The sequence below is a fragment of the Thunnus maccoyii genome, chromosome 8 (genome assembly GCF_910596095.1).
Source record: "Thunnus maccoyii chromosome 8, fThuMac1.1, whole genome shotgun sequence".
Classification (NCBI taxonomy): Eukaryota; Metazoa; Chordata; class Actinopteri; order Scombriformes; family Scombridae; genus Thunnus; species Thunnus maccoyii.
Genome location: NC_056540.1, coordinates 27280434 through 27297677, shown reverse-complemented (window position 1 = coordinate 27297677; position 17244 = coordinate 27280434). Strand labels below are relative to the sequence as shown.

Sequence of the window (17244 nt, the reverse complement as noted above, 5' to 3'; positions counted from 1 at the left end):
ACAGCGATAATTATGTACATTTACACTTCTATACATGGAAAACACTTAATCTTAGTTTATTTTCCATTAGACACAGGAACTATATAGTTTCAAACGTGGCAGTAGCTATTTGAGTAAACTCCCAACCTTCCTCACAAAGTAAAATGTGGAAGTCAGAGAAATTGCTTCAAGCTTAATATTTTTGGTTGAGTGCATCCTTTGGCAGAGCAGTTTTTTTTGGGCACAGCTTTGCATTGATACCCCAAGGATAATTACACAGAGTCAAACAAAACAGAATGAATTATTTGTCTTTTTTAAATAAATTAAAGGGAGAAAGGGACAGTTAACAAACTCTACAGCAATGGTTCCCAAACTTTTTTAGACCACAACGCGCCTTCAAAGGAAATTTTCTGTCATGGCATAGATAAATAATTTTGCTAAAAATAAACAATGAATACAATTAAAAAAGTTAATATGTTATATGTATTTCTTTCATTTTCTAAAATGAGCTTATATTGAAGATGTAGCCGAAAAGGAAAAACAAACAAATAAAACCCAAAAAAGGCTACAGGAAAAAAAGCTGCTGCTGTTGAATGAGAGAACAACCTGCAGGTCTGTAAAACCACAGTGAATGCACATGGACATTGATGGATATCTGTCTTCCAAAAAACATCCAAAACCTGTCCGTTAAGCCATTAGCTGAGTATCTTTGTCTCTGTGTCGAGAGCTGAGATGTTTGAGCATTTATTTGCGCTCTGTTTACCATCTACAGTCTAACCACTGCTCTACAGTATGTCCTATAGAAAGAGTTTTAAGTTATGAACTGAAATTTTCTGTATTTTTATGACAGGCCGTTCATAGTAGAATATCCACTTATTTAAAAAAGCTGTCCTATGGTCACAGGTTTGTCAAAGTGTCCCTAAGAAAAACTGAACCACTATTTGTTCACCTATTGCAAGTATAAGAACCTAAAATATAAAATACAATCCATAAGACTGTGCATGCCTATAAATCTAGCTGACTGAAAATGAATCATACTTTGGGCTATTAAACTTGTTCCTCCATAAAAGATAATTCATTGTCACCAAATTGGTGACATACAGGAGCTCACTGTTCATGAGACACTTATGATGGTCAGATGTAAGCACAGTCCACCTGCTAGGCATTTCTGTCTGTCACACCTCCAATGATGCCATGGTGCCGACTGCAGGGCCATCAGCCAGGAGCCACCCTTCACTGATGTTTGCTCCTTTAATCTCAGAACATCTCAAGATGGTGGAGCAGTGGCAGGGATGTCTCCCTACTGCCCCTTGCAGCCAGCCCTAGGATCCTGTCTTTGCCTAAGCCTTGTCCTTCCTCCAGAGCCAGAGCCAGAGGCTACCTTGTTCTGCCTCCTCCACCAAGTCTTTGAGAGCCTTCCTCAGCTCAGAGCCTGTTATCCCAAGAGACTTCAGGAACTGCTGGGTGGATGTTCCAGTGTGGCCTCTGCAACCAACGTCTACTAGATAGGTGAACACCCTCCACCCTGCTTGTGAGCATTCAGCTGCCTGCTCTGTGTACTTACCTTCTCTCTCTCGAAGGCAGCCTCTATTCTCTCTGACTGTGGAATAGTCAATTCAGCTATAATGACTGTCCTAGTAGAGGTGGACTGGAGCATGATATCTGGCTGTACTGTCTGCATCACATTCCACTTGTATCCTGTATGAACTTTGGCCTTTATGTTTTGGAAAGACAGGTCAGTTGAGTCGCTCAGCTTGAACACAAGCCTCACCTTCTTCTGTTTGTAGCCCAAGCTAATAGATTTCAATGGAAGTTTCAGAGTGTTTCTCCCAAACAGTGCTGTGTTGGAAAGACATCGAGAAAGGCCCAGCCATTTATGGATGTAGCTGTTTGCTTTTGAGTGCATCTTCAGCGTTGTTGTTGAGATGATGTCACACAACTTCAGGGGTGAAATCAGATGTTGGTTTAAGGTGAACTGGTAACACCAGACCTTGAATTTCCCTGGTAGGAAGCTTTGGTCAATCTTGCTCATATGGAAGTTGAGAGTGAAAGTGATGAGCTGGTGGGGAACAGACTCGTAGGCATTTGTTCCAACCAGATTACATGGAGATCTGATTTGTTGCAGTTGGCTGTCTGGATTTGTTCCCAAATCATGGCCAAGTGCTCCACGCACTCAGGATTTCCTGGAATGCCCGCCTTCTGACAATTGGTATCAATGTAGTTGTTTGCCAGGAGGTAGCTGGTCGTGCACTTTGACACCACCAAAAAGAATATCCTCCCTTCCACATTTAGCATGGCGATGCCTCTGAATTGACTGATGTTGTGGGAGACTTTCTCCTTTGGGATGAAGGTTGTGACAGTTCAGTTTAATGCTGATGGGATGGACTGGGTTTTCCAGGCAACACCCATCAGCTTCCACAAAAGCTTCCTGAGGCAGTTGTATACCCTATAGGGTACACCGTTTGGTCTGGGTGCTGATGCAGCTCTCACTCTACCACCTGTTTGACTTCAGACCATTTGGGGGGAGTGGTATCAAACAGGGAGGAGGGCTCTGGTGGGTGAGGTACATGCCCTGCTGATCCGAGGGACCTTTCCCTTTGGCTGTCACTGAGCTGGTCTTTGATGTATTCCTCCAGCTTCTACTTGGTGGTCTGCAGTGTCTCCAAATCTCTCTTTGCCTTCCTTGTAGATGATGTGACTGAAGATGTTCAGTTTGGAGGTTGTGCTCCCTCTTAGTGTGTTCTGGAGGGTGATGTGCAACCTTTGGTTGAGGCGTCTCCATGCATCCTTGTGGCTTTTGGCCACTTGGCTTTGGATTTTCTAGCGTTCCTCTGGTGTGTTTCTGCTTGGTATTTCATTCATTCCAGGCTGTTTCGTTCCTGTTCTGCTTGTAGTTGATTTAGGGAGTCCATGTAGCAGGTGCTTTAAGGACATGTTGAATAGGTAACTAGCCCCTTCACGCCTGGTGCGGCCTTTCTTGCTGCCAGCCAGTCCTCAGGGAGAAAACTCTGGGTAATGGCAAATTCAATGATGTCAGACCTTTATCCATAAATACATTATTTTTTCCCTTTACTTTTTGCATGACAACAGGTTGGCTAAAAATACTCTTAGCTGCTGCTGCTACTGTAGATTCTTGTATGTTCCAGTATCTGCTGCTCTCCACCAAGTCTTTTGTACTTGCTCAACATCTGCCAAGACTTTCAAAGAACTTAATTGAGCAAAGTGTCAGCTGGTGTTAGAGAATGTGACATTGTTTATGTGCCATGTAAAGTTTTAGTATTGTTTTAGTAGTTGTTTATTCAGATTTGCATCCCCTTGTTCTTGTTCATGGGCCTAGTGGGCCAGTTTAACTCAGTGCACCGAGTGAGCTTAGAGCCTCTGACTGTTGTTTACCACACTCTGCTCTCTCCCTCAGGACCCTGAGCTGCTGTAATGGAAAACATCAGATGGGTACAAGACGGAAACTCTTAGTTTAGGAAGAGAAGAAAAAAGCATGCCAGAAATAGGAAATGCAGTATAGACTGTTGAAAAAGAGTTGCATGTCCAAGAGTGAATGTGCTTCAAAACATTGGGACATATTGCTTAAATAGATAGTAGCATTTAGATTCAACTTGAGATGCACTAGAGATGTTAGAAGGCTGCCGAAATGCTTTACAAAGAGATCAGGATGTTACCCATTTGTGAAGGCAGTTTCCATTATACCACTTTGGGTTTTTTTCAGGCTTGTCTTTTGCTGTGATAGTGAAGCTTTGATCCATCTGCAATGACAATCTGATTATGTCGGCCATGTCCAAGTACATCTGTTATCCTACAGTGTTCACCTCATTATGCATGCATCAAGGGATGATGCCCTTCAAATGATGCACACTGGAGTTGCATATGTCGGGACCTTGGTGTTGCCTACATGCTCTGACTAAAGGTTAACATTTTAACTGAACAGGACGCATTTTCTGTCTACTCCATTTTTAATGATAATTCTGAGGAATTTTCTTTGCATCTAAGGCTGTTCTCTGATTTTTTTTTTTTTTCTGATTAAGATACTTTAGTGATCGGCTTTATCAACTTCAAAACTGAGCCAGTATAAAGATTTTTTTTTTTATTATTATCATAGATCTTAAAAATGAAGAATTTGCAGCGGTAATGTAAATTATAATTTGTATTTATATATTCTTATCTTGTCTTATTATAACTTTATTCAAGAAGAATAGGCCATTTATAAATTACTAGATCCAAATTTTTTTTAGGTCTGTTTTTGGTATTTACTAACTCCTGGGGGAAATATCTGGCTCTTTAGCTGGTAAATGTCCCATTATCTTCACCAGATAGACGCTAACTTTGTCTGCTGTTTAGTGTAGTTTTTAGAGCTTTTTCACTGAAAACCATTGCCTGTTATGGCTGAACACAACACTGAGAGCAATGACAGTTAACCAATACAATAAAGTTTTGAGCCAGAAAACCGAACTATCAGCTTAAAGACACATAAAGCTTTGTAGACCTGAGGGGAACTGCAGAGTCGGGTGATAATTCTCTATGGGTTCATCACTATGAGCGACCCTTTTCATATACAAGTAGTCTGGTTATTCATTATTATTATTTTTTAATCCTTGTGTTGCTGCAATGCCCTGGACTTCCTCCAACCTGGGGAAAAAAAGTTTATCTTTTTAAAATGTATCTAACAATTTCCAATTTCTTTAAAGGATATTATTAATCTACTTTGGAAAGTCTTGTCCCTTGTACAGAACAGAATTACACAACATCACACCATAATATCACATACCATATTGTATCAGAAAAAACAATCAGAAAATGTCATACTGTAATATATCATTTTTTATCACTTCTTGTAATAAAATAAACAGCAAATGAGCTCAGTAGATTGCAAACCCACCAACCACATTCACAGCATACCTCTATTTTGCAGTCCTTGAGCAAGACACAAAATAACATCGCCTCCACCCTTACCATGATCTAGTGTCCCAGTACATGTTTTTAGGTGCACGAATTCAGTTAAAAATTCTCATAACAAGCCTCAGGTTCACACTGAACACAGAGCATCATGTATTTCTGTCCACACTCAGAAAAAGAAACAGGTCATCAATAAATGAATGGCTGTGCGCAATTCCTCATTTGTCTCTGATGTCAGCTGATGACCAGACTGTTGGGTGTGCATACTGATAACAAATGACTGCGCCCTTCGCTGACCCTGCTGGTGGCAGAGGATGCCTGGCTGTGTGACACAAATTCACTGAATAATCATTGTGCCAGGGCACCGCAGGGAATTAATAAACTAGCAAATTGACTGTCTCCAATCAGGTCACAGTGTACACACTTGTATCTCGTCTAAATCCTCTGTGACGGCTAGAGGATAATGCAGGACTGTGTGTGGGGAGATGTTAGGGATGAGAATGCAGCTTAACACTTTAAGTCTGTTTGTTTACCCTGACACCCAACTGCAAAACTGAGCTTCAGACACTATTGAATACATTTTAATAGAAAACTACAGCTGTCAAAAGTGAATTGTCAGGATTTAATGATTTCTCAGTGGTGCCCAGGAAGCTTTCAAATTATACTGTATTTTAAGTATTTAGTGTCATTGTCTTTAAATACTTGCAGTCATATTGATTTTTACCTAAAACCAAACCCTGTATTTATGTGGCTTTTAGCTGGTAACAGGATTACACAAGGTTCTGCAGAAAGAGACAGTGCAAAAGTAACAAGTGCTGATTGTTTGGAATTTGGTTTTGAATGCAGACATAATAAATTTGAGCTCAGAAGCAGTGAATTAATATAACCATCTGCTTAGACTATCTGTGAACACTGGGTGTACATCTTTCTTTTTGTGTAAGTTTATATATCAAGAAACCATGCCGCTCAAAGCCAAATGCATTATAGATTGTAATTAATGCAGTGAAGTTCCACCCTCTAGTCAATATTTATTGGTCAGTAGTGAAACATAGACTGTGTGCAGTGTGAGAGTGAAGTTAAGGGATCCCAGTCTGTATGCTATGTAAGATGTTCTTCTACAAATGATTATGATCATGCAACTAATTTGTTTCTGCTAATGTTTTTGCAATTCCACATGGAATATGATCAGTGGCAATGTTTTGTTCCAATGCAAGTGCTGTATTGTGACATTATTTGGCAGTGAAGGAGGACTTTGATGCGGATTGCCAAGTGTGCAAAGAAGATGATTTGAACACCAGAGAGAAGGGTTCACATCCTATCTCACGCTTCAAGCCAACATTGACTGGATAAAATATTTAACCCAGACCATGTTACCTTCTTATATATTAGAAGTAAGGTAACTTAAAGTTATGAGTTACAATGACACAGTGACCTCTGAGCCTTCTGGTTAAATTCCTGAAAGAATGATATGAATGAAAAGATCACAGATTTAAGCCATCATTTTCATATTCATCATATGAAGAATTTTGCTAATGTGGTTTAGGAAATGGCATTATTAATTCAGTTACTATTAACCAATTTTTGAGCAGTAGGTGACAGAAAGAAATCAAAACAAGCTGATGTATACATAGCCACCTTCATAGCACCAGCTTACTAAGTTGTAATATGGCTGAAGTGCAGGCAAACCATTGCCTACTTACACATTTAGCAGACATGGAGTAACATTATCATCATGTTTCTGACCAACTGATTAACGTTTAGATTCTTGAGGTAGTTGGTAAGTAACCCTGCCATTTATTGGGTAGCTGGGTAGTTAGAAGAGCATAGTGTGTTTTTCAGACCTTTTCTTGCTGGAAACAGCTTAAACTAAATGAGCAGGTTGTACACAAAAATGTATAACCAAAAAGGTGAGCCAAAGGAGTCTGAAAGGCTCAGTTCAGCTGTAAAGTTAAATGATAATGCTCCATGGTTTTGGGGCTATGAGAAACTACCCTCAAATCACATGAGAATTTAATGATTTAATATTAACAATATCAAAAACGTCGGTTAATGTAGATGTAAGCTAAGGCTGTGGACATGGTTAAATAAAAAATTGCTGAATGAAAACTTAACAGTGGGATTTAAGCCAAGCCAAAAGGCCGAATGTCACCCTGATTTCTTACAGTGTTGTTGATTGTTTCTAGACTTCTGTCTTCTGTGTTCCTTTCATTATAATAAAATGTATGTTGCTTACATAATATGAACAGAGTGTGTTATCACAAGACTGGTTCATGAGGATGTTTGCTATGGCGCTGCAGAGTCTGTTAGAGCATTCATTCATTAACCACTGTGCTGGAGTGAGGTTGTGGTCAGTACATTTTAGCTTTCATTGTATCCATTAAAATGTACAGCTTGTCTTTTAATTAAAAAACAAAAGATATGTTTTCATTGTAATCTCATTAGTTTGGTAGCTTTCTAAAGAACAGCACACTAACACTTCTAAATACAGTGACCTTTTCACAAATAGAGTAAGCAGTGGACAAGCCTATAATCATTTTGTGTAGTCACTGCCAGTCGTCCCTTGTGTCTATAACTTTGTGTAACAGTGCAGCCTTGAGAGGAATTCGCTCTGATGGTTGTGAAATTTTTTTTTTCCCCTTTTTTTACTGCTCATCATACTCCTCCACCCCTTGAGGACTATTCCAAAGGGCAATCTAAGAGTGAGCAAGCTGCTATTAGAAAGCTGATATATTTGATGTGGTTCATGGAATACTGTACAGACTGATATGTGGCCTGTCAAGACTTGTTAGTGTTCATACAGGTTGAAATGGCAGACCACGACAGAATCCTGTCCCCCCCGAGGAAATTTCACTAATCATTTCTTGAAGCAAAATATTGTTCTTATGAAACTTTTTGTAAATGAAGCCATCATCCACACAGTCCTGCAGTAGATACCAGAATTTGTGCACTACCTCTCCTCTCATGTTGTATTAACACCATACAAGCTGTAATATTTGGCTTTGTTATTGCCTTTTTTCCTGCTTTTCCTCTAATCCCTATAGGGAAATTCTCCTCTTGCTTGCCTCCTCCATACAGTGGTCAGAGTTCAGGTTTTGCTGTAGAACTGTACCCCTGAAGCCTACAGGGAATAAGTGTCTTGCTCAAGGACATTTTCCCTACATTTAATTTGCTTTTCATTTCATTTCAATCCCTCAACTCCTCAGCGCTTGGATCAAATTAATACTCAATGATGTTTTAGCCTTGGTCATTATGAGGGTCACTTTGTGTAAGAAAGTATGGGGTACTGCAAAACCTGAACTCCTCCCTCTTCTCTAGTCATCTGTGGAGTGTTGTGCCACATGAAGTCACACTGGGCATTGGAGGGTATAAATGGACTCTTTAACAGTGTTTTCCAACCTTTTTGGCATTTGAAAATGAATTTAAAATGAAGTAATGGCTAGTTGTGACCCCTTTTCACAGCTTGTTGATGAGCTGTGAGCAATTCAACCGAAGACTTTGAGCTAAAGATTTTCTCAGATTGTGTTGATTGAATGATTTTTAGATGTCTGAAGAGGTAAAATTATTGACTGAATGAAAATTAATCGGCAACTACTTTATTAATCTCCTAATCATTTTTCCAGCCAATTATTCACTAGTGTCATCTTCTAAATTGTGAGGAGTTGCTCCTTTTCTTTGTCATATATCATAGTAAATGAGACTTTCTGCATTCTGGAGTATTGATTGGACAAAAAAAAGACATTTGTTAACGTCAACTTGGATTTTAGGAAATTGTTCTGGATATTGTTCTATTGTGGAAGAGAGAGCTCAGTACACTATAACTTAACATACATGCCCACTGCTTGTTGTTTTCTGAGGGTGCAATGTAATTTTCTGACATTTCATTAACAAAGAAATGAATCGAGAAATTGAAAAAAAATATTGCCAGATTAGATCATTTGTTGCAGCCTTAAAATAATCCAATATTGCTCAAGGGAAAAATCAAGGATTGGAGAGAAATCTGAAAAATATAAGCTTAATTTTGTGTAGCATTTTTTTTTAATTCTTATCTTTTGATCATTTTTTTTTTTGCTTATGAACCTCTGCTCTGCTCATCGAATAATGCTAACTCTGTATGTATCATCCTCTAGATGCTTTGCTCCCCAGCTGTTATGTTGTGTTATAGACTTTATGATTGTATGGCTGTTTTCTGCAAATGAATAACATTAATAAAACCACTAGCATACTTTAAATAAAATCAGGCTTTTGTCAGGCAGTGCATCTATTGTTCATATGACATAAACCATGAAAAACACAGTGAAAGAGGGCAAGGTTATATTATTTCTATTATTATTATTATTATTATTTTATATATATAAACATACCAACTCCACTTCACCTGCATATCTCATTCAAGTTCATATTGTGTACGCTGTTTTTGTTTATCCTGCACTGTGTAGATGTATATAGATTTTATTTTTTTTATTAACTGCACATATAAGTATATCCTGTTAATACACACACATAGTTCATTTACACTCAAATTTATATTTATATTTACATTGGTATTTATACTTCTATTTATATTCTGCTTTTTTGCATAAACATAGTTTTTATCATGTCAACATGCAAGCATACAGACAGAATCTTTGTAAATTACTGTCCGTCTCTTTCTTACACTGTTATGTTTGTGACAGTTTCTCTCTAGTGCAAATTGTAACAATAAAACAGCTTAGTTAATTTCAGAGTAATTTGATTAAAATATACTTACAGCATTGTCTCTGCACATGCAGATATGAAATGACAGAACAGGGGATGTTTTGTTTTGTGTTTCATTTTGGGTTGAAATTAACTGACTTTTTTAATCACTCCCACTCAAGGCACTTTACTGTGAACTTTGTTGTGAATTTATGGATTTGACTGACACTTTGTGAGTTGAGAATAAGACTAGGTCAAAACCTAGTGTATGGCTGGACTGTGTATGTAATGCTAGATGGCTTTTCATTTGAAACAACGGATACAAGAAGAGGCGACACTCAGCCGCGGTGACTGATGAAGTTACACCATTGGACGACCAGTGGTGTGACTTCAACACTCATTCACAGATTTCCGCGTTAATAGTGCTGGCCTCTGTGATCCAGCCAAGAAAATCCAGTATTGATGGTGAATTCCTGAGGGTGGAGAGGGCTGACATTAAATAAGCCTAAATGAGATCCAGGCTCTGACAGGAGCTTAAACCCAGGCTTACCATCTGTTTTGGCAGATACACATATAGATCGAGATTGTGGTCAGACAAAAAAAGTAACCTGTCTTTTCTTTTTTTCTGTGCATTTGCTCAGGTTTTATGGGGCACAATGGCTATCCAGGTCCATGTGAACATAAGTACTGTGGCTTGGGGCGTCACTGTGTGGTCAACCATGAGACTGGCCAAGGGGAGTGTAAGTGCTTGGATCACTGTAAACCGCACTATAAACCCGTGTGTGGTTCAGATGGGAAGCTGTACCAGAACCATTGTGAGCTCCACCGGGCCTCTTGTCTTAGAGGACACAGGATTACCATCATGCACAGTGAGGAGTGCTTCTACAAAGGTAAGAACCCATATGAACATTTTCTAATGAAAGATGTGTGTGGTCCACTGGATGTTGTATGTCTTGCATCGTACCCTTTGTGATGTACTTTAAGTGAGGTCTCTGTGCCCTGTGGGATTTGATTTAATTGAGTGATTCCCACTGTGATGGGCACTAAAAATGTTAAGATAAAAATGTAATTTAATACACCCACAGTATGTACATTAGAAGCAAGTTTCTGCAAAATTATGTCTGAATGTAATTTCTGCACCAGGATGCTCGCTAAAAAAGTGTTTGCGATTTTGACAACATGTAAGGTTATCCATAAGCTGTTCACTCTTTTCTGGTGGTATATTTTTACTGGAGTGAAGGAAAATGACCTACATAATGTACTGAATATGATATCAGGGATGCTTTCATCTATGCAGTTTTACTATAGGTACCCCCATGGGACACAATGCTTAGCCCTGGGCAGTGTTGGTGCTATGCCCGACCCGTTGAACCACATAGGACTGTATTTAGGTTACTTATGACCTACAGGAATGAGGAAATTAAAGTAAATTAAGAAGACTTTTTCAACTTAGAAAAAGTGAAATAACAAAAATATCTGTTAGCAAGAGACTTGAGCAGGGTGGAAAATTACCACCAGCTAAATGCTGCCTGCTAAGCCTGCCTACTCCACCATCCTCTGTGGCAGATGACAAACATCATTTGGAAGTTCTCTTCTAATCTTCTGCTACTTGGTTGGTAAAGTAGTGAAGGTCTCCATTTTGGCTTGTTGACAGAAACAAAGAAAAACACATAAATTGTTGACTATGTCGTATTTTGCAGATTTGGCAGAAACAACACCCAAAATATAGGATTGGCTCTGAGAGGCAGTGGCTTTTGTTGATTTTACTTGAGGGACTGTGGGCTTAAAGAAATAGTTCTCCACCAAAACGCAAATATGTTATTTCACAAAATGGCAAGAAGATTGAAACCACTCTCATACGTATCTGGCTATCAAGCTACAAACAACAGCAGATTAGTTTAGTTTAGCACAAGGAGCTGAAACAGCAAGCCTTGTTCTGTCTGTAGGAAACAAAATCTGTTACGAGAACCTCTAAAGCTCAGTAATTAAGTGGTTGCCAGGCAAACAGCAGAGACTCCAGGAAGTTGCTGTTCATAGCCAAGGAATAGTTTGGCACATAAGTCCCAGTAAAATAGCTAACTGTTGTGTTGACTGAGCTTTAAAGGTGTTGGTAAAAGCGTATTTGTTTTTGTTCGGACTGAGCCGGGCTAGGTGTTTACTCCTGTTTCCAGTCTTTATGCTAAGCTAAGCTAACAGAATACCGGCTGTAGTTTCATATCCAACAGACAAATATGAGAGTGAGGTATCAGTCCTCTCAGTATTTTCCCAGAATGTCGAACTATTTCTAAGAAATCAGATAACAGTTTTTTTTTTCCTGACATAAGACTATGCATTATAATTCACCCTTGTTGAACAGCACATGGTTCTTGCTGGTTAAACTGTTCATAGTAATAGGGGATCCACTCTGGGTTTTGGCATCTGCATTTTTATCTTGTCATAGAGAAAATAATGATGTTGATGAATCCATGTGGGAGTAGTATACAGGGAAAAACATGAAAAGTGGTGTTGTAATTAGGTGGGGTATCTCTAATGTTCACTGCAAAACAATTACCATTCTGAATTAGATGCACATGTACCCTGCGCATGTGCATGTACTGCACATCTAAATATTTAATGTCAAAATACAAGCCAATGAGAGCACATACCTGTGCAACAGAACACCTTAGATACCATGTAGCTTCACAAGACACTCCCGAGAATATACAAGAACTAATGGCATGAAATATTGACAAATACAGTAACGTATAACATTGCAGAGTGAATGCAACATAAAGAACAAAGGACACAATCTGAAACCAGTCATATAGCTCTCTCTGAAATGCACAGTTCAGCTTAGAGGCAGGAGCAGGTGGAAGTGCCGTAGTGCTCATATTTCCCCAGAGAAGGTTGACTGCTCTCTCCCACTGATTGTATAAATACACCAATATAGTCCATGGAAACGAGGCTACTTCCCCTTTTGTAAAGGGAAAGTAGCCTTGTCTAAAGCTAGACATCAGTGGAGTACCAGCTCCTGACTGCATCTATCCATTCAGGGCGAAGGGGAATAGTTACAAACTGCTCACGAACAGCATATTCATAACAATTATGAACAATTGACTGAGTCTCTGCATTGATTCGACAGGGTTTCTCAGCTCACTTGTTAACTTTGAAAAGTAACTTCATAGAAGACTGAGAATGGCTTTGGATCTATATACTGTTGCATAAGAAACTCTCTGTGGTCCTCCTTACAGAGAGTTTTGGGGGAAACATCCTCAGATTGTAAAGCCAAAACAAACAAAAACAAACAGCACATCCCTCTTACCGAGTATGCGTTCTTCCACCACTGAAATGCTCAATTCAGGGATGAACAAAGCTAAGCTGCAGGAGGGAAACATGTACAAGCTTTTACAACAATTCCCTACACCACACAAATGCCAACATACAAACCATCTTATAACAGCAGCCGCACGACTTGGCATACGTTAAGAGCAGCCTGTGTGTAGGTAGGCCAGTGTTGACAATCAAACCATCTGTTTCATTCCAATCACAGAAAAAGGCATTCAGATCAATGATACATCCCTGGTGGGTAACAGTCCTAATCACACTCTCTCATGTGCCCTGTCCTGTCAGACTACCCCTTCCCACCCCATCTACACCCAATCAGCATCTATCTGCAATGCAGAGTGGGATATTTGACCAATGTCAGACAATCAATATCAGATCAACAGGAGCCAAAAGAAGGAATAAAAAAACACCAGCCCACCTTTTTTCTCTCATCTCATCCCTCGCACAGTCCAGACAGTTTTTCTTTTTACTGTGACTGATATGTAATCAATTTCTCATTGGAAGAGAGCTCTAGGGAAAGGACACGGGAACCTGTTGAAGTGATTAGTAATCTCTGCTGAAGGCATTGTTTTCTTCTTAGCACTTTCAAATATTCAAGAATAAAATCACACATTTTGAAATGTTGTTTACAGTTTAGTTAAATCTTAACATAGGAAAACAGAGGGACTACCTGGATATCACACAGCTACAGATAATTTGTTCTTTGATGCAACTACAAAAGGCACTGTGGCAATCAGAGGAAATGGATAATTGAGCAAATGTAATAGAGCTTACAACCTAATCCAGATGTAATTATGATTCAAGGGTTATTAGTGGGTAAAATGGAATGTACCCTCAATGGTATGTTAAATGTGTCACTTGATTATTTGTCCTCCAGGTAATGGGTTCCATTTACCTAGCAATATGGAGATATATACTCATTATCACAGCATAATAATGAATTTCCTTCAGTTTAATATTGGTAACCTCTGCCAAGGAAGTAATGTTTTCGGTACCATTTTCTCTCTGTTTGCTTGAGTTAGTTACTAGGACATCTACTGAACATATTTCAATTAAATTTGATGAAAAAACAGGCCATGGGCCACGGAGCAAGAGATTAGTTTTTAGTTTGGATCTGGAACAATAACAATACTGCCATTTTGTCAGGCAAGTTATGTTCTGGCTCATAATTGGTGAACTGTGATGCTTAGAAGTAGGGGTGCAACGGATCACAAATCTCACGGTTTGGATCATATCACGGTTTTGAGTCATGGATCGGATCATTTTTCGAACCAGCAAAAAAAAAAAAATAGGGAGACAAAAATAACTCTGCTTTCCATTTATTCTTAAAACACTTAAAGCAAGGAACTTTTGCCCATGGGTTTAAATGAAAACAACATTTAAGATATCCAGTGTTTAAATAAAATCTTAAAATATACAAAATATTCAATACTCAATTGTTAAGTTAAAGTGCAATATGAGGCATGATACCTTCTTCCCTTAAACATGGTAGTGAAAGAAACAATAACTTGTGTCCATATCATCAAAACTTGATGATAACTTACAAACATGAACACACGTCTTGTCCTGCAGCTTGCTGAATGAGCCACCAAATAAACATTAACCAGGGAAAAGTGAACCGCTAACGTCAGTTAGCAGCTAGATAGCTAATTAGCTGCTCAGCCGCACCACATTAAACAGCATGTAAACATACCTGCAGATGTCACTTCAGACCTGTTAGATGCTGGTTTGGTCATTACTTTTCAAAATCCCTCTTAGCAACACGCTGTCTGTCCATGACTTGTACTTACAGCAGTTTGTTTACTTTGTCTCCAATGAGACATTAAATTTTGCAGTTAATTTGCAGTTCATGTACATGCCAAACCACGGGAGGCGATCTGTACGGATCACCGATCAACTACGCTCCGTTACACCACTGATTAGAAGCAGTTTATTTTTCCAGATTACTTGGATGAACCCTTCTACACATTTCAATCCAATCTCCATAGAATTTGGAGATAGGATGAATTGTGTAGATGGAATATTTTTACAGTTATATTTTTTTATTGTGTGTGTTTTGATATGTTGAACCATAACTGGTTGGTAAATTATTTCACATAAATTGATATTGCTCTTGAATTCATTGTACAGATTTAACCAAATTTAGATTATACATGCCCGTGTGATCCTGAAAAATTTGACCGCATTCCACCTATAAGTGGTGCTAAAGCAAAAATATATATATATTTTTGACAGTCTATTTGTAATTTTGAAATATTAATAAAACAGGAAAACACTACAAAAACAGCATGACAACACTGTCCCCAGAACATAGTGGGACCAAAATTATAAATTTGAATGTTCCTGTCGCAATGGTCATAAGTCTGTCTTCCATGAAATATATATATAAATATAGGATTTAGGTTTTTTTTTTTCAAATATGACTGCCATCAGCCAATCAGCATGATAGTAAATCACTATGTGCATGTTGTTGCCAATCTGAAACCAGATGCACAATAAACTTTCTAAACATTTTCTGTCCTTAGAAAATTAAGAGGGTTGTCTAACCCTTGCGGACACATGAGCTCGAGCAAGATTTTTTAATCTGAATCTGTCAATACAAAGATTGTAATTTCTTTGCAAGTAGGTTGAGTCCTCAATCTGTTAACCACAACACTGGGTGGAATATATTCAAAAGTATTTTATTAGGTTTATATGGCTGATCAAGGTTTATCTTTCCAAAGCAATTTTGCAATGTAAAGATCTCTAGAATGTTAAGTTTTATCCAAACATTCAATTCAAAGGATAGGTTCACAATTTTTCAAGTCTTAAAACAACAATAAGGTGCCCATATGAACACTGAAAGAGGTTTTCCTCGCTTTAATCATTCCTCCTGTTCTCAAATGCACTTTCAAGGGGGCCAAAATTCACAGTGTGTCCACACAGTCTTTTTGTGCAAAAATGCATTTAAAAATTTTCCTGAAGCTTATATGGGGCTTCAGTAGTCTGAGTTAGTCATATCACACATTTACAGTCTTTTTAGCATAATATTCCCTCTTTGTGTTTCCTCAGATAGTGTTTCCCTGTTGAGCTGCGGTGGAAGTATCGTAACAAAAAGAGGGACTTTGACACTAAAAAGACTGTAAGGATGAAAGATATCTTCTTGATTTGACTCATTTATATGGCTAAAGCTTCATATTAGCTTCAGATAAACTGTTAAATGCATTTTTGCACAGAAGGAGGACTGTGGATTTTGGCCCCCATCACTTACATTGTAAGTACATAATGAAGGCATCTTCTAATGGTCAGTATGAACAGGAGGAATGATTATGGAAAGAAAAACCCTATTTCAATATTTCATTTGGGCTCCTAACTATTGTTTTAAGAAAGACTTAAAACTTGTGAACCCGTCCTTTAATGCTGTGGCACTCACTCAGTTATTGCCACTGGCAGTGCATGAAAAGCTTGTCATTGCAGAGCATAAGGTCTTCCTTCTGTCCAATATTTTAAACTGGCTGTAATCTATGACAATAGGCTGTTAAATTCAAAACACGGTGCTATAAATGAACTGTCAATGCCAGATGGATGACATGCCTGTGCTACTAACGCTCTGCTGACTGCCACAAATTGGCTCATACTCTCTGTATTTTTAGATATAAAGAAGCTAATGAAATGGCTATCAGCCGGTCACCGATGGTCTATTTCAATCATTTATCAACCAATAGCAATTGGTGGTGAACAATCAGTGTAAACATAGTTTTAATTAGTGATGTGCCTGTCATCCTATTTTAGACACACATCTGCTTAGCTGATCTAAACTTCAAGCAAAATCCTCCATTCTTCTACCATGCTACCCCTGATCAAAAACAGAATATCTTGAAATGCAAATACTCTGAAAACAATGTGTTAGAGATATGCCAAGACATTTCTATTAGTATATTTACATAATTAATTTATTATATTCAGGGTTTTCTTTGGCACTGTATGATATTGCTAGCAATTTAGAATTTATGCATAAATGCATGCAAATATGCATTTAACATACTATTTGGAAAGTGAGATTATCGTGGTGTTTTTTTTTTTTTTTTTACAAAAGCTATGAGATTGCACCATTATCTACAGTACTTTATTCAAATGTCATAGTGATGTCTTAATGAGACCACATATTATCAGCAAACAAGTCAAGGCCATCTCATGATCACTGAAAAGATTCTGCTTATTAATTTGATAGACAGACAATTAGTCCCCTGGGTAAGCTTAAACTTAGAAATGTAGGAAATGATTATTTTTGAACTGACACCCATATGCAAAGAAGTTTAGCCACTATTGGTTCTGGTCTCAGTTGGATGATTCTATGTTGGAAATGGACAGGCCTTGTCAGCC

The 17244-nt window shown here is 38.3% G+C and overlaps 1 protein-coding gene across 1 annotated transcript in view; it reads left to right on the top strand.

Annotated features, from left to right (window-relative positions):
- Positions 1–17244, top strand: part of fstl5 (follistatin-like 5) — a 177444-nt gene that overhangs the window by 47083 nt on the left and 113117 nt on the right. The window contains exon 4 of the mRNA XM_042419078.1: positions 10200–10448. Within this exon, the coding sequence (XP_042275012.1) occupies positions 10200–10448 (249 nt within the window). The remainder of the gene's footprint in view (positions 1–10199; positions 10449–17244) is intronic.